The 18,871-nt window shown below is 43.8% G+C and overlaps 2 protein-coding genes across 3 annotated transcripts; both read right to left on the bottom strand.

Annotated features, from left to right (window-relative positions):
- Window positions 1–1,413: 1,413 nt before the first annotated feature.
- Window positions 1,414–2,641, bottom strand: LOC128697869 (acyl-CoA-binding domain-containing protein 6-like). The gene has a single exon (XM_053789841.2). It carries the CDS (start codon window positions 2,365–2,367, stop codon window positions 1,636–1,638), a length of 732 nt encoding a protein of 243 aa, XP_053645816.1. The 5' UTR covers window positions 2,368–2,641; the 3' UTR covers window positions 1,414–1,635.
- On the bottom strand, window positions 2,641–6,871 carry LOC128697920 (histone-arginine methyltransferase METTL23). Of its 2 annotated transcripts, XM_070099564.1 has the most exons (3): window positions 6,619–6,761; window positions 3,215–3,443; window positions 2,641–2,873 (listed from the first exon to the last, which is right to left on the bottom strand). In XM_070099564.1, the coding sequence occupies exons 1-3, from the start codon at window positions 6,706–6,708 to the stop codon at window positions 2,641–2,643; spliced, it is 552 nt and encodes a 183-aa protein (XP_069955665.1). In that variant the 5' UTR covers window positions 6,709–6,761. The 2 variants fall into 2 exon arrangements, 1 of the variants encoding a protein (XP_069955665.1); XR_011393922.1 differs by lacking the exon at window positions 3,215–3,443 and having other exon boundaries at window positions 2,645–2,873; window positions 6,619–6,871.
- Window positions 6,872–18,871: the final 12,000 nt, after the last annotated feature.

Raw genomic sequence — 18,871 nt, forward strand, 5'->3', positions numbered from 1 at the left:
AATGAAATTTGCCCCATACCCTACCAGGAAATTTGACTTTTTAGCTTTAACATTTTTTTTTTTTTTTGTACATGTTTTACATTTAAAGGAGGTACAGTCATGCTGGGGAAGGGCCTAAGTTTCCATTACAAAACTTCATGTGTTCCAGCAATATTTTATAGAATTTATTTTATTCATGGAAATGCTAATCCTGTAGTTTTATTGAGAGCAGCCCCTCAACTGGGGTGTCTTGATGACGATAAGGGGCTCTTGATCCAAAGAACTTAACATTCTCTCCCTTAAAACATACTTGAAATACCTTCCATTCTCCAGGTGTTATAAAACTTTTACAGGTTTAGCCCTCACCCGATTAAAATATATTCATTACCATGATCTACCCCCTCAAATACCTTAGTGAAAAGTTAGTAAATTCATAAGGCTGAAATGCCCCTTGTAAAACCGTGCTGACATTCATTAATCAATTTATGCCTTTCAAGGCAGCTACGAACTGCCTCAGCAATCACTGTTTCCATAAATTTTCCCACTGTAGAGGTTAGCTTATTGGTCTATAGTTCAAAGCTAAGGACCTGTCTCCTGCTTTGTAGATCATGTATGTCAGATCATAAAAGTCACTTGTCTGTGTTCACTCCTAACATGCTCAAGCAAACCTGCTGCAAGTTCAAGCCCACTAGCACTCAAAATCTCCTTTACCCTCCTCTTCCCATTTCCTAGGATGACTCATGTCCCTCCATCCTAGATTTATACATACTCCTATTCATTCTATTTTTCTCTCAATGTCCAAACCACCTCAACAGCTCCCACTCAGCCCTCTGAATACTTCTGGTGATACCACACCTCCTAATCTCCAAACTCCAAATTCTCTGCATAATATTCACACCACACATTGCCTTTAAGTGCATTTCTACTGCCTCCAACCTCCTCCTAGGTGGAACATTCAAAACCCATGCTCTACACCCATACAAGTGTTGATACCACTATATTCTGGTACATTCCCCTTTTTATCACTATGTACAAAGTTCTTTGTCTCCACAGATGTCTCAATGCACCACCCACGTTTTTACTTTTGTCAATTCTGCGTTTCACTTCACTTCTCACAGAGTTATCCACCAAGTTCACTTCCAAATATATGAAGAACATTTACTTCCTCCACACTCCCTCCCTCATATCTAATTTCCAATTTCTCATTATCTACATTTTTTTTTAAATTATCATCACCTTGCTCTTTCCTAAGTTTATTTTTAATTTCAGTCTTTTACACTGATAATACAAGATCCTACTGGAGGGTATGAGAGTAACTGTACTCTTTTTAAGAGAAGCAGACTTTCCTGTGAGGACCCATACTGCTCACATAATATTAATTAATTATTATTTATTAGACAACATTTTTACTTTAGGGTAAATAAAAGAATTACAGATAGATACTTTAAATTGTCTTCACCAATTGGAATCAGGTATTTACAGTATTGGTATGTGCATGTGGTCTCTGACCATTCAAATTAATCTAATACAGTATACATAACTGCATATAAAAATGCACTGAATGACAAAATGATCCTTACCATACACAACACATTGTGCTTAACTATTAACCCCATTGTCCACTCCATAAAAATGGCAAGACTACTGACAAGATAATTACAGTGCTTTAAATAGACTTCTGACAGTCTCATCTTCAACACATTCTTCAGCTCGCAAGCCATCGGAATCTTGGATGGTGGGATCAGCCCCGTGGTCTAAGAGGACTCTGATGATGTTCAAGTGACCACAGGAAGCTGCATAGTGTAGTGCAGTCTGTCCTTCTGCATCCTGCATATTGACATTTATCTTTTTTTCTAGAAGACACATAGCAATTTCTGTATGTCCTCTGTCGGCTGCCCAGTGTAAGAGTGTCATACCATTCTCATCCCTCTCTACTATGGAGTTAGAATCAAGACTTTGAATTTTATGAATATTATTTTCTTTAACCCAATCAAAAGAATTTTTGTCTTCTTCTCTAACGTCATCCTTTTCAGGCTGGAAGCTGGAAACTCTCATCCAGCTGGTTTTTGAACCACCATCCACATCCACTTTAAGTTCCCAATCTGGATCAATGTCAGCAATGGCACTCACATACTCCCTCATGGCATCATCTTTCTTCATATCTCCGAGGTTTTTCCATGCCTCCCATTTCAGTTTGCCTTTAAAATCAAAGAAGCCAGGTTTTGGGGTATTACAGGACCCTTCACAGGCTTGTTTATAGCGAGCATAAAAGAACAGAAGCTTGTCCTGGGCAAGATTAGCAGTTAAAGCTTGAAGGTGAGTTGCAGCTTTATTAAATGTTGCTTCTAACTCTCCTACTGCAGGGGAACTCACCTCTAGATCATCCATGCCACTTTGAATACACACTTACTGCTTACTACAATAAAAAAACTTGAGTCATAATGTTACAAGGTACTTTACTGTAGTACATATTCACACACTACTGTCTATATTAAAAAAAATATGGCTATTTACTTGTTGGCTGCACATGTAAATTATTACCTTCAAGGAAATGTGTAGACTTACTAATAGCATTATCAAAACTATTTCTGTTGCCAAACTGAACAAATCCAAAGCCACGGCTCATCCCTGTTGACTTGTTGAACACCACATGTGTATTTATTACATGACCAAACTGTGAAAAATGCTGCCGTAGTTCCCGGTGCCCCACCGTCCATGGCAGGTTGCCCACAAATACTTTGTAAATATTACGGGATGCCATTGAGCTTCTGGAGGATTAAGTATGCAGCTTTTTTCTCCCAGAGATGACCCAAGAGTAGCCCCGAGGAGAAAGTAGCCAGTGGTGGGAAGATGCCTCGTGTAACTATGTCTCAACTGCTGGAGCTTCTGGTGATCTGAAACACATGAATTGTGTGAGAACCAGGGAGATTGGATTCAGCTATGTTTGTTGCATCAGCATCAAAAGTTGCCAATGGTAACTGCATACAAGACAAATTCCATTTGTGAAGAAGGTGTTCCAGGGACCAATCAGAAGCTCTTTCCTGGTATGAGCATACAAATTGGGCCCTTGGGTTGTGCTCCAGTAAATATGACACTGTTACAAGGATGTCCTCAAATACAGCTGGATCATAAAAGCAGTCTGAACCAAGGATAATGTCAATAGGCCCCAGGTGCAAGAGTTCTGGTGTAAAGAGTCCCCATGTTAGCCCAATAACTGCAACAGAACCAGCAATACCATTGGCTTGACAAGACATCTGACAATTTCGAAGACACTTGGGTAACTGGCCAGAATCTGAGAGAATCACTTGGGCACCACACTTTGCAGCAACAATGCCTGGAAGTGCAGTCCCTGCACCGATTTCTAAAACGGTTCGGTTGATAAAACCATGACGATGATGCCAGACATACTGTGCCAGCACTGGAGCACATGGCCAAGTGTACATGCCATAGCTGGGACTTACTACCTGCAACAGGACAAGTACATGATCACACATTATGGGTAAGTGATAGTGAAAGATAAAGATTTAAAATATTTCCTATTATTATTATTATTATAATCATGGAGGAACATATTTCCTAATAAACACATTCCCAGATACTGTAACCGTAAATCAAATTCCCTGGAGTGATGTAAATATCCTCCCTTCAATATTAGCAAGTACATTCAGTCAAGAAAATATCCTGACTGGAAAAAGCCTGTTCTAGATACAAAGCCTCTTTTCATCTAAAACTCATCTTTATCCCCCATACCATCAACTGTTACAAGTGCATACAGTACACATTATGCACTGCTCAGAGGTCTACAATATAAACTTAATTTATATGGTTGCAAAGTGTCAGTTATTTAATAATATTTGGCATGTGTGGGGGTGCAGCTCTCAATTAGCTGCACTGGGAGGTTCAGGGTATATACAATACCCCATTCCCTATGCAGCTTATCATGGTTCGCATTATCTACACATTTTTTTTAACACATCTGCCTCCCACTGAGACAGGGTGATCCATAAAAAGAAAGAAACACTTTCACCATCATTCACACACAATCACAGTCTTTGCAGAGGAGCTCAAATTTCAAATAATAAACAAAAATTCTGTATGACCCTATGTCTGGGAAGCTTGTAACTGGCCTGTGATGCAAGATTATCTGCTGATTTTTCTATGATTTTTGTCCAAAATCTAGCCTGTTTTTTCTACTGTGTTTCACCAAGCCCTTTCACTAGAACATCAATTTCAGAAGTGCAATTACACTACTGTCTAACTATACTGTGTATGTATATATATGTATGTATTATATATATATTTTGTGTGTGCACATGCTTGCGTGTGTATGTTTGCGAACGTATGTGTGTGTACATGTAAATAAATTAATACATATACAAAATTCATGTATGTATGTATGTATGTATATATGAATGTATGTATTTTCCCCAAGATATCCATATAAATGTAGGGATCTACAAAATTCCTTGAACCAAATTTAAAAATGCTACAGTAAGCAAACAAAAATAATAATGCAGTGTTTTGATAAAAAAGTATGTGGAATCATAGAATAAATTTTAATGACGCTTTAGAACTGATGAGGTGTAACAACACACAGCAGAGGCACAGAAGAGAATTGGATATAATTAGTAATGTTCCAAATTTTGACTCTAAATGACAATGATGAACCTTTACTGAATATTTCTTCAAATCTAGCAAACCACTGAAAAAAAGATAATTGACCAACAAAGAAAGTCTGAGGTCCCATAATTGTTTCAGTTGGATAAATTCAGTGTTGGGAAGAGTATAATTTAGTAATGATTGGGCAATGGTATTCTAAAAATTGCCAGGTGTGGTCACTGACACCAGTAAAAGCTTGTTGGCATCCACCAAACTTGTGTGAGCACATAAAGTGTGGTGACAAGTTTTTGTTTTTTTTACTTGACATCCTGAAAGTGTGAGCAGGTAAATACTATTTATTAAGGGATCCAAGGAAACCAGTACTACATACTTAAGTTGTGAAGGTGGGAAGTACAGTGCCTGTACTTCTAAAGGGATGGGTATGTTGCAGTTCAGAGGCTCATTTAACCCGTAAACGGTCCAAACGTATATATACATTTTCTCAACATTTGAAAGTATGTAAAAAAAGTAGATCTTTTTGTTTTCTACATTTGAAAATGTGTAAATAAACTTTGATCTACTTTGTTTTGTTGTTATATTTGAAAATATGTAAAAAAAAAAACTTAGATCTACTTTTGTAGCACTACACATGTGAACATAGATCTGCTTGGACCGTTTACAGGTTAAGCTGTGACATCAACATATTCATTCACTGTTCTACCAGAAATGAGTGACAATGAGAAGAGTCTTCTCTTTTTTGAGTCATTATGTTTGATTTTTTATGGGTTATCCTAGGTAAATTACACTATGTATGATAATTGTACTTATGCATAGCTATGCCTAAATAAAGTTACTGACTTACTCTGCCTTGGTGGAAGATAGTTGTTATGTTGTGTTATGAATTCCAAAATTTGGAATTCATTACCAGAAGATACTAAAGTAACCCGGTCTGAAAATCAATTCAAGACTCTTCTCAAAAGCCACTTAATCACCCTAGACTAAATGCTAAATACTCAGTACACACAAACTCACTTATGTTCTCCCACATCATAACTTCAACAATCACTTTGAACCTTTTATCCATTGTCGACAGGAATATAATTGAATCATTGTTTTCACAAAAAGCATTTTTTTAATATATTAATATATCTTTTGTCTTACATAAACTAGATTCACTTATAATTAATAATCTACTGTAGAACTATGATATAATTAATATTCTACAGTACAACTATGATATAATTCTTAGTGTTAAGTAATCATTAAGTCAATAATGTTAAGTTGGCCCATAATGCCTAGGCATAATAGAGGCTCTCTTTGCACTGCAACCCATTATTACAAATACAAAATCTCAATGTACTAATTGCAAAGACATAAATAAATAAATAAATAAAAATAAATAAATAAACTATACTATTACTAATGATATAAAATAGTGATAAAGTATAAAGATATTATCTCTGACAACTCCAGACACATTATATGATTTACATTTACTTACTGAGATCTGTTATAAACTTTTACAATGGTTTTATACAGTAAATAATGCACAATTTAACCTAGGAAAACCTAATAAAAGTATGGATAAAGATACTTCTGTACAGTAGAGAATATATGTTAAAGGTAATGTCTCGCCATGAGTAACTTTATCTAGACATAGGAACATATATGTACAATTATCAAACATAATGTAAATTACCCACGAGGATAATCCCCAAAAATTAAAGTAAATTATTTTCATTGTGGTCCTTGATATATCCATTAGGGTACCAATTTTGTGCCTTGGATAAAATAATATTATACCACACAAACTGTAATTCCCATCATGATCTGCCATCTCACATAATCTCACCATAATTCTGCAAATTCCGTAAAAATTCCTGTATAAAATAATAAAAAGAATCCAATATATGATTGTTTGGGTGGCGTCAGGAAGGAGCCATGAGTCAGGGAGTTACTTCACCTTCTCCTCGTTATATTTAGTAACTAGAAAGAGAAAAACATTTATATGTAGAGTCAGTAGATGGTCATGTTCCTCACCTCAGGGATGAGCACCTCCAGGCAGTCCTGTGTGGGAAGGTGAGGTGAACGGAACACAAACTTCCTCACGTGTTGAGGAACCTCCGCCATGCAGCCTTGATCTACCTCAGCCAGTCACCACCCCCTGGGACACCCCCTGGGACACCCCCTAGTAAGTAAGTAAGTTTATTCAGGTATACACAAATACAGTTACATAGAATTATCATACATAGCAGCATATGTGTAGAGAACCTAGGATAACCCAAAAAAGTCAGACACCCTCTGGGACACCCTCTAATACACCCCCTGGGACACCCTCTGGGACACCCTCTGGAACACCCCCTGGGACACCCCCTGGGACACCCCCTGGGGCACCCTCTGGAAGACCCTCTGGAAGACCCTCTGGAACACCCACTGGGACACCCTCTAATACACCCCCTGGGACACCCTCTAATACACCCCCTGGGACGCCCTCTAATACACTCCCTGGGACACCCTCTGGAACACCCCTTGGGACACCCCCGGGACACTCCCTGGGACACCCCCTGGGACACCCTCTGGAACACCCTCTGGAACACCCACTGGGACACCCCCTGGGACACCCCCTGGGACACCCTCTAATACACCCCCTGGGACACCCTCTAATACACCCCCTGGGACACCCTCTAATACATCCACCTGGGACGCCCTCTAATACACCCCCTGGGACACCCTCTGGAACACCCCCTGGGACACCCGGGACACCCCCTGGGACACCCCCGGGACACCCTCTGGAACACCCTCTGGAACACCCTCTGGAACACCCTCTGGAGTTTACCTGGAGTTTACCTGGAGAGAGTTTCGGGGGTCAACGCCCCCGCGGCCCGGTCTGTGACCAGGCCTCCTGGTGGATCAGCGCCTGATCAACCAGGCTGTTGCTGCTGGCTGCACGCAAACCAACGTACGAGCCACAGCCCGGCTGATCAGGAACTGACTTTAGTTGCTTGTCCAGTGCCAGCTTGAAGACTGCCAGGGGTCTGTTGGTAATCCCCCTTATGTGTGCTGGGAGGCAGTTGAACAGTCTCGGGCCCCTGACACTTATTGTATGGTCTCTTAACGTGCTAGTGACACCCCTGCTTTTCATTGGGGGGATGGTGCATCGTCTGCCAAGTCTTTTGCTTTCGTAGTGAGTGATTTTCGTGTGCAAGTTTGGTACTAGTCCCTCTAGGATTTTCCAGGTGTATATAATCATGTATCTCTCCCTCCTGCGTTCCAGGGAATACAGGTTTAGAAACCTCAAGCGCTCCCAGTAATTGAGGTGTTTTATCTCCGTTATGCGCGCCGTGAAAGTTCTCTGTACATTTTCTAGGTCGGCAATTTCACCTGCCTTGAAAGGTGCTGTTAGAGTGCAGCAATATTCCAGCCTAGATAGAACAAGTGACCTGAAGAGTGTCATCATGGGCTTGGCCTCTGGAACACCCTCTGGAACACCCACTGGGACACCCCCTGGGACACCCTCTAATACACCCCCTGGGACACCCTCTAATACACCCCCTGGGACACCCTCTAATACACCCACCTGGGACGCCCTCTAATACACCCACCTGGGACGCCCTCTAATACACCCCCTGGGACACCCTCTGGAACACCCCATGGGACACCCGGGACACCCCCTGGGGCACCCCCGGGACACCCTCTGGAACACCCTCTGGAACACCCTCTGGAACGCCCACTGGGACACCCCCTGGGACACCCTCTAATATACCCCCTGGGACACCCTCTAATACACCCCCTGGGACACCCTCTAATACACCCACCTGGGACGCCCTCTAATACACCCCCTGGGACACCCTCTGGAACACCCCCTGGAACCCCCTGGGACACCCTATGGGTCACCCCAGGGACTCCCTCTGGGTCACCCCCTGGGACACCCTCTGGAACACCCTCTGGAACACCCACTGGGACACCCTCTAATACACCCCCTGGGTCACCCTCTAATACCCCCCCTGGGACACCCTCTAATACACCCCCTGGGACACCCTCTAATACACCCCCTGGGACACCCTCTAATACACCCCCTGGGACACCCTCTAGTACACCCCCTGGGACACCCTCTGGAACACCCCCTGGGACACCCTATGGGTCACTCCCAGGGACTCCCTCTGGGTCACCCCTGGGATACCCATGGGTCACCCCTGGGACACCCCTGGGACACCTCTGCCAGCACTCCAGCCCCTGGTAAGTAAGTTTATTTAGGTATACACAAATACAGTTACATAGATTATTATACATAGCAGCATATGTGAAGATAATCTGGGATAACACAAAAAAGTCAGTGACTTCTTTCCACTTGGGACCTCTCTACCTATCACTGGTTCACTCTATCTACCCCTGATTCACTCTACCTACCCCTGGTTCACTCTACCCCTGGTTCACTCTACCTACCCCTGGTTCACTCTATCCCTGGTTCACTCTGTCTACCTCTTGGTTCATTCTACCTACCTCCCCTAGATCACTTTACTACCCCTTGGTTCACTATACATACCCCCTGCTCTGCTTTACCCCTTGGTTCACTCTACCTACCCCCTGCCATCACTCTACCCCCTGGCTCACTCTACCCTTTGGTTCACTACCCCCTACCATCACTCTACCCCCTAGCTCACTTTACCCCCTGGTTCACTCTACCCCCTGCCATCACTCTACCCCGTAGTTCACTCTACTAGTTCACTCTACCCCTTGGTTCACCTTCACTCTATCCCTGGCTCACTTTACCCCCTGCCATCACTCTACCCCTGATTCACTCTATCCCTGGCTCACTTTACCCCCTGCCATCACTCTAACCCTAGTTCACTCTACCCCTGGCTCATTTTACCCCTTGCCATTACTCTACCCCTGATTCACTCTACCCCTGGCTCACTTTACCCCCTGCCATCACTCTACCCCCTGGTTCACTCTACCCCTGGCTCACTTTACCCCCTGCCATCACTCTACCCCCTGGTTCACTCTACCCCTGGCTCACTTTACCCCCTGCCATCACTCTACCCCTGGCTCACTTTACCCCCTGCCATCACTCTACCCCCTGGTTCACTCTACCCCTGGCTCACTTTACCCCCTGCCATCACTCTACCCCCTGGTTCACTCTACCCCTGGTTCACTTTACCCCCTGCCATTACTCTACCCATGGTTCACTCTACCCCTGGCTCACTTTACCCCCTGCCATCACTCTACCCCTGGCTCACTTTACCCCCTGCCATCACTCTACCCCCTGGTTCACACTACCCCTGGCTCACTTTACCCCCTGCCATCACTCTACCCCCTGGTTCACTCTACCCCTGGGTCTCTTTACCCCCTACCATCCCTCTACCCCCTGGTTCTCTCTACCCCCTACCATCACTCTACCCCTGGTTTACTCTACCCCCTACCATCACTCTACCCCTTGGTTCACTCTACCCCCTACCATCCCTCTACCCCCTGGTTCTCTCTACCCCCCCATCACTCTACCCCCTGGTTCACTCTACCCCCTACCATCACTCTACCCCTGGTTCACTCTACCCCCTACCATCACTCTACCCCCTGGTTCACTCTACCCCCTACCATCACTCTACCCCCTGGTTCACTCTACCCCCTACCATCACTCTACCCCTGGTTTACTCTACCCCCTACCATCACTCTACCCCTGGTTCACTCTACCCCCTACCATCCCTCTACCCCCTGGTTCTCTCTACCCCCTACCATCACTCTACCCCCTGGTTCACTCTACCCCCTACCATCACTCTACCCCTGGTTCACTCTACCCCCTACCATCACTCTACCCCCTGGTTCACTCTACCCCCTACCATCACTCTACCCCTACCATCACTCTACCCCCTACCATCACTCTACCCCTACTATCACTCTACCCCCTACCATCACTCTACCCCCTGGTTCACTCTACCCCCTACCATCACTCTACCCCTACCATCACTCAACCCCCTACCATCACTCTACCCCCTGGTTCACTCTACCCCCTACCATCACTCTACCCCTACCATCACTCTACCCCTACCATCACTCTACCCCCTGGTTCACTCTACCCCCTACCATCACTCTACCCCCTGGTTCACTCTACCCCCTACCATCACTCTACCCCTACCATCACTCTACCCCCTACCATCACTCTACCCCTACCATCACTCTACCCCCTACCATCACTCTACCCCCTACCATCACTCTACCCCCTGGTTCACTCTACCCCCTACCATCACTCTACCCCCTACCATCACTCTACCCCCTACCATCACTCTACCCCCTGGTTCACTCTACCCCCTACCATCACTCTACCCCCTACCATCACTCTACCCCCTACCATCACTCTACCCCCTGGTTCACTCTACCCCCTACCATCACTCTACCCCCTGGTTCACTCTACCCCCTACCATCACTCTACCCCTACCATCACTCTACCCCCTACCATCACTCTACCCCTACCATCACTCTACCCCCTACCATCACTATACCCCCTACCATCACTCTACCCCCTGGTTCACTCTACCCCCTACCATCACTCTACCCCCTACCATCACTCTACCCCCTACCATCACTCTACCCCCTACCATCACTCTACCCCCTGGTTCACTCTACCCCTACCATCACTCTACCCCCGACCATCACTCTACCCCCTACCATCACTCTACCCCCTGGTTCACTCTACCCCCTACCATCACTCTACCCCTACCATCACTCTACCCCCCCTACCATCACTCTACCCCCTACCATCACTCTACCCCTACCCCTCTGGTTCACTCTACCCCCCCTACCATCACTCTACCCCTACCATCACTCTACCCCTCATCACTCTACCCCCTACCATCACTCTACCCCCTGGTTCACTCTACCCCCTACCATCACTCTACCCCTACCATCACTCTACCCCCTGGTTCACTCTACCCCCTACCATCACTCTACCCCTACCATCACTCTACCCCCTACCATCACTCTACCCCTACCATCACTCTACCCCCTGGTTCACTCTACCCCCTACCATCACTCTACCCCTACCATCACTCTACCCCCTGGTTCACTCTACCCCCTACCATCACTCTACCCCTACCATCACTCTACCCCCTCCCATCACTCTACCCCTACCATCACTCTACCCCCTGGTTCACTCTACCCCCTACCATCACTCTACCCCTACCATCACTCTACCCCCTACCATCACTCTACCCCTACCATCACTCTACCCCCTACCATCACTCTACCCCCTACCATCACTCTACCCCCTACCATCACTCTACCCCCTACCATCACTCTACCCCCTACCATCACTCTACCCCTACCATCACTCTACCCCCTACCATCACTCTACCCCTACCATCACTCTACCCCCTACCATCACTCTACCCCCTACCATCACTCTACCCCCTGGTTCACTCTACCCCCTACCATCACTCTACCCCCTACCATCACTCTACCCCCTACCATCACTCTACCCCCTACCATCACTCTACCCCCTACCATCACTCTACCCCCTGGTTCACTCTACCCCTACCATCACTCTACCCCCTACCATCACTCTACCCCCTACCATCACTCTACCCCCTGGTTCACTCTACCCCCTACCATCACTCTACCCCTACCATCACTCTACCCCCTACCATCACTCTACCCCCTACCATCACTCTACCCCCTGGTTCACTCTACCCCCTACCATCACTCTACCCCTACCATCACTCTACCCCCTACCATCACTCTACCCCCTGGTTCACTCTACCCCCTACCATCACTCTACCCCTACCATCACTCTACCCCCTGGTTCACTCTACCCCCTACCATCACTCTACCCCTACCATCACTCTACCCCCTACCATCACTCTACCCCTACCATCACTCTACCCCCTGGTTCACTCTACCCCCTACCATCACTCTACCCCTACCATCACTCTACCCCCTGGTTCACTCTACCCCCTACCATCACTCTACCCCTACCATCACTCAACCCCCTACCATCACTCTACCCCTACCATCACTCTACCCCCTGGTTCACTCTACCCCCTACCATCACTCTACCCCTACCATCACTCTACCCCCTACCATCACTCTACCCCTACCATCACTCTACCCCCTGGTTCACTCTACCCCCTACCATCACTCTACCCCCTACCATCACTCTACCCCCTACCATCACTCTACCCCCTACCATCACTCTACCCCTACCATCACTCTACCCCCTACCATCACTCTACCCCCTACCATCACTCTACCCCCTACCATCACTCTACCCCTGGTTCATTAATAATAATAATTGTTCATAACTTCCACCAACGTTATAATGTTCATTAATAATGGTCATTGTTCAATAATTTTGCTTTACGTTATAATAATTAAAAGTAACATTATAGAAAACTTATAATAATAATAATAATAATAATAATAATAATAATAATAATAATAATAATAATAATATGGAAGATTAGAAATATTTGAATAACATATTGATATTAAAATTAACACGATGAAAGACTAAACATAAAAAAAACAGATGTTAATATTAACATTACAAAAGAGTAAACATAGAACATAATAAAACATTGAAGTAAATGATAATATAATAATAAAGAACCAAGTGATAGTGAGCCAAGTGTTAGTGACGGTGTAGCTGACACAGTAGTTGCTGCTGACACCTCCTTGGTGACACTACCTTGCTGACACTGTCTTGCTGACACTGTCTTGCTGACACTCTCCTGCTGACACTCTCCTGCTGATACTACCTTGCTGACACTTGCACTATGGTCAGTACTAACTGTTAATATATATTTTCTTGAAGTTTATGTAGGTTTTAATAGTATATTTTGTCGACCACAGTGGTAATGTCAGGTATTTTTTTTTTTTAATTTTTATTTTTGTAACCTGGTAGTTGTATATTTATTATTTTAAGTTTATTTAGGCCTTAAATAGTAATATATTTCTATGTAAATATGTCATTTTTTTATTTTTTTGGGGTTATTTTGGTGGGTACTTAACATAATTTAACTTGCAAATTATATTTTCACGTATGTTAAAATTATACTATATGATAATTGTTCTTGTGTACCTAAATAAACTTTTTTTTTTATTATGTAATAGTTAAGAAAATTCTGATGTGAATAACTGAAATTTTGATAACTTCATTTTAATAATTGTTGTAGTTTATTTAGGTACATTGTAAGTACAATTATGTATAATTTAACGTGTATAAATTACCCACCAGGATAACCCAAAAAAAAGTCGGGGTGTATTATATCCATTGTTGTTGTTCTTCAATATTGTCCCCCCAGGATGCAACCCACACCAGTCTCCTAACACCCAGGTACCTACTTACTGCTAGGTGAACAGTGACAGCAGGTGTAAGGCAACACCCAGGAACCTACTTACTGCTAGGTGAACAGTGACAGCAGGTGTAAGGCAACACCCAGGAACCTAATTACTGCTAGGTGAACAGTGACAGCAGGTGTAATGTAACACCCAGGAACCTACTTACTGCTAGGTGAACAGTGACAGCAGGTGTAAGGTAACACCCAGGTACCTACTTACTGCTAGGTGAACAGTGACAGAAGGTGTAAGGCAACACCCAGGAACCTAATTACTGCTAGGTGAACAGTGACAGCAGGTGTAAGGTAACACCCAGGAACCTACTTACTGTTAGGTGAACAGGAACAGAAGCAAATATAAGGAAGCATACCCAGTGTTTTGACCCCAGACCCTCAGTGTGAGCTGCATTCCCTAGTTAAATTTAGATTATTTACTGCCAATGACCATATACAGTGGTACCTCGGGATACGAACAGCTCAAAACTCCAACAGTTGTATTAGTGTATGTATTTATGTAAGTGCTTTTGGGGGTCTGAAATGGATTAATCTAATTTACATTATTCCTTATGAGAACAAATTCGTTCGGTATCGGCACTCGAACAGCCTTCTGGAGCGAATTGAGTTCATATCCCGAGGTATATCAAATAATGAGAGCCAGTGTTCATGCCTTTGAATTGTCAATTATTTAAGTCTTAACTTTGCAGCCAGCTTCACCAAGCTCTACAAATGTAGGGGCCGTTGCTCGGTCCCCATCACGCACAGTCTCTCCTCGTACTGGAGGTGGATCAGGAGCATCCACTGTAAGACAACGCAAAACCACCACCACCACCTCTGGTCGCAGCACTGCGTCGACTGGGGGCATGTGGAGATTCTACACAGATGATTCTCCAGGAATCAAAGTGTAAGTTTTTAATGAAGTACAATATTTTGTCTAAAGATTGAAATAAATGATATAGACTTAGTATAATTATTGCGCTAATCTAGCAGATTTTACCCTTACAGGTTTGCCACAAACCTCTCCTTTGCTTCATTTTTCATTTTGTTCATATTGGAAGACATTTTATCTCCTGGACCATTGTAAATCGAGCTGTCAAGATAAGTGAAAGCCAGAAGTGTAACAGTGGTAGTGAGATAAGGTTAGGTTGTGATGTTCAAACGATATGATCGTTTGACACTACTGAGGCAGTATTGGTGCTAAGAAAGTCGGCAAGATGGCACACATGAAGGCTTGACATGGCTAGTGTCAGTATAGCCTAGTTCTTTTGAAGTGGCCAGTTCTGCCCTTGTATTTGAAGCCTTGGGCAGGGGCACAAGAATAATAGCAAATAGAAACCAGTGCTTCCTCCTCCTACTATTTTAGTGTTAGTAGCAAATACAGTGGTCCCTCATTTATCGTCGTTAATCCATTCCAGGAAGTGCGACGATTATCGAAAAAGACTATTTTCAAATCAATTTTCCCCATAAGAAATAATATAAATACAATTAATCCATTCCTGACACCCAGAAGTATTAAAACAAATTTTTTTTTTACATGAAATATAGATGGAGTACATAATACAAAGGGACATGATGAATGAAACATTAATAGCATAACTTACCTTTATTGGTGATTATTCTTAGTGTATGGAAGACTGGAGGAGGAGACAGATTGGATTAGTTACTGTTTGGAAGGGGAATCCCCTTCTATCAACACCTCGGGTACCAAGTGCTTTTCTGGGGTTACTTCTCTTCTCTGTTTAATGCCACTAGGACCAGCTTGAGTCACTGGAGTCCTCTCACAAAGTGTCCAGAGCTCTGTTTCTGGCTTCTCATTAAAACTTCCCTAAAATGGGCCAAGACTCTTGTCACTCTACAAGTTGCCGATATGGCTTGCAACACCCGGTGGCCTGGTGGCTAAAGCTCCCGCTTCACACACGGAGGGCCCGGGTTCGATTCCCGGCGGGTGGAAACATTTGACACGTTTCCTTACACCTGTTGTCCTGTTCACCTAGCAGCAAATAGGTACCTGTGTGTTAGTCGACTGGTGTGGGTCGCATCCTGGGGGACAAGATTAAGGACCCCAATGGAAATAAGTTAGACAGTCCTCGATGACGCACTGACTTTCTTGGGTTATCCTGGGTGGCTAACCCTCCGGGGTTAAAAATCCGAACGAAATCTTATCTTATCTTATCCTTCTCAGGGTGATGTTTCTCCATAAATCTTTCCATCCTACCCCACATTTCACCATGCCTTATCACACTGTGTATGCCACTACACTTCTTAAATATCTCGAACCAACCTTTGCTGCCTTAAATTCACAATTATCAGTACTCGTTGCAGGCAGTTTCTTTACCAGATAGTCATGCAACTGCCTAGACTTTTCACAAATAATCGAAGTCATAAGAGTATCTCCTGCTAATTGTTTCTCGTTTATCCACACCAATAATAACTTCTCAACATCTTCGAGTACTGGTGATCTCATTTTTGTCAGCATATTTACCTCCTTTGCAACAACAGCTTCCTTGATTTCCTTTTTCTTGGCCACGATGGAAGATGTGGTTGTACAGGATTTGTTATACATCCTGGCCAGTTCGGCCCCACACAGCTAAAGTCGGTTCCTGACCAGCCGGGCTGTGGCTCGTACGTTGGTTTGCGTGCAGCCAGCAGTAACAGCCTGGTTCTGATCCACCAGGAGGCCTGGTCACAGACCGGGCTGCAGGGGCATTGACCCCCAAAACTCTCTCCAGGTAAACATGCCACTTTAATATTGTTCAATGTTTTTCTTAAATTCAATCGTATTTCTCACTTTTTTTTGCCAAAGGCTTGGCACTAGGAGCTTTCTTTGGAGCCATGGTAGCTTATTTAGCACTTGCAAGCACTAAAATTTGTGGAATATTATGAAATATTTCGTATGAACAAGTGAGGGGACCGTCGCTCACTGGTAAACAATGGCACACTGGCTGGGAAGGGAGGCCGAGGTGGCTCAGAGCGTGAGTACGCGTCCCGGACGAAGGACGATTAGCGAGTAAACGGACCATTTGCGAGCCAATGTTTGGACAAGAATAATGCAACGATTTCCGAAAAGGACGACTATTGAGCCGGACGATTATTGAGGGACCACTGTATTTAAAATAGTGATGAAACTAGCTATTCATACTATAATGCTGTACACTGATTCTTGTTGATGCTACCAATGTTAGGGACTAGAGTAGCTACCATAAGCTGGCAATGAAAATTGTCTTCTCTGTAGAGCCTTAATACATATCCCTAATAGATGCTTGCCTCTGTAAATACATTGGGCCATTGCAAATGATCCAGTTATTGACTTTACCTAAGCAGTATTATCTTGCTACCCCAAGTTTTTCCCAGCTGCTTGTTGAAGTTATAAATTAAAATTGGCTGTCCAGTTGACATTTCTAACTTGTCACACAATTTTATTTTGGATAACTTTAGGTTTCTATCCTTTTAAAAGTTACTGAAAAGCTATTTAAGTAGTGAAACTTTTTTAATAATTAATGTATAAGTTTATCATTAAAAATACTCAACTTTTTTTTTTTTCAGTGGTCCTTTGCCAGTCCTGGTTGGCTCTTTGGTGTTCATTGCCACAGTGTTCATGCTTCATATTTGGGGCAAGTACACTAGAGCTTAAACTTGCAGGTGATAGGAATTCTCGCCTACAGAAGCATCTTACACACCCCTGGAAATCCTAATAACCATCTCCTGCAATGTGGATTTTTCTTAATTGATTGGTTACTGGATCTTTGGTTTCTTGAGGAATGTTTAATTGTGGGATGTCTGCCATTCAGAAGTCTAACCCTATTGGTTGATCATTCCATGTGTATGGTGCATGTGATAGTTTGTAGTTTATGAAATTTTATATAATAAACCTTTGACTGAATTTTATTTTCTCATACCTTCACTAGACTTGTGGGCTAGATCCCTCAGTATGTACAGTATATAACTGTTCACTGTAAAACTTGGACAGTATTTAGTATTCATACTCAATCAGCAGTTTAGTATTGGTTTGCAAAAAGTTATCACTCCATGCCTTGTAAGTCCCATGCTTGCTAAGGGTGTCATTTCAGGACTCTTCCTTTTTTTTTTTTTTTCTCTCTCCCAACCTAAAATGGATTTAAACTAGGAAGCACAATTCACAACCTACAGACTTTTATGAACAAGTTTCCCTTAAACCCAACACTTGCCTCGGGGAATGTACCTTTATGCTGGTGGAAGGCTCCTGACCCAAAGAATTGGACCTAACCTTCCCTTGGATTATTATAATCATGGAGTGCTAAACCCATAGGATTATACAGCACCTGTTGTAGGTTTACCGCTTCTTTTTTATTTTCCCTTTTGACCTTTGTATGTTCAGTGCGTTTTTTTTTCATTATACGTAATAATTCCCTTGCACGAAGTTTGGTTTTCCAACTCCCTATTCCTCGGGGAAGGTTCCTTGATGCTATAGAGAGGACTCTTGATCCAGGGGATTGGACCTCTCCCTTGGATTGAGCCTGATTGCCTTCCATTTCTCCAGGCATTAATGGCCCCCTTATAATACTTCCCATGTCATAAATTACAAAAACCAAGTGCTAAACCCACATGGGTCATCCATGTCAAATATAATCCATTACTAAAGTGCTGTATAACCCCTGACCCTAGTGGGTTGACCTGTTTTTATTATAAATAACTCCTCTATGGGTTCACCAGTGCTGAATGACCCTTGTGGGTTTAGCACTAAATTATGGGTTTACCGTTTCCTCATGATTTTACCCCTCAAGGAAGGTTCCTTGATGTTGGTAAGGGGCTCTTGATTTAGGGAACTGGATCTTTGCTCCAGTTCCCTAAATTGAGCCTGAATGCCTCTTCAAGGGGGGCTCCTTGGCGTGGTGAAGAGGCTCTTGGTCTGAGGAATTAGCCCTGTCGGTCTTCTTCCTCAGACCAAACCTAATTACCCCCCATTCTCCCCTCCCCTATCCCATCCTCCCCTT

Source organism: Cherax quadricarinatus, chromosome 68, assembly GCF_038502225.1.
Source record: "Cherax quadricarinatus isolate ZL_2023a chromosome 68, ASM3850222v1, whole genome shotgun sequence".
Lineage (NCBI taxonomy): Eukaryota > Metazoa > Arthropoda > Malacostraca > Decapoda > Parastacidae > Cherax > Cherax quadricarinatus.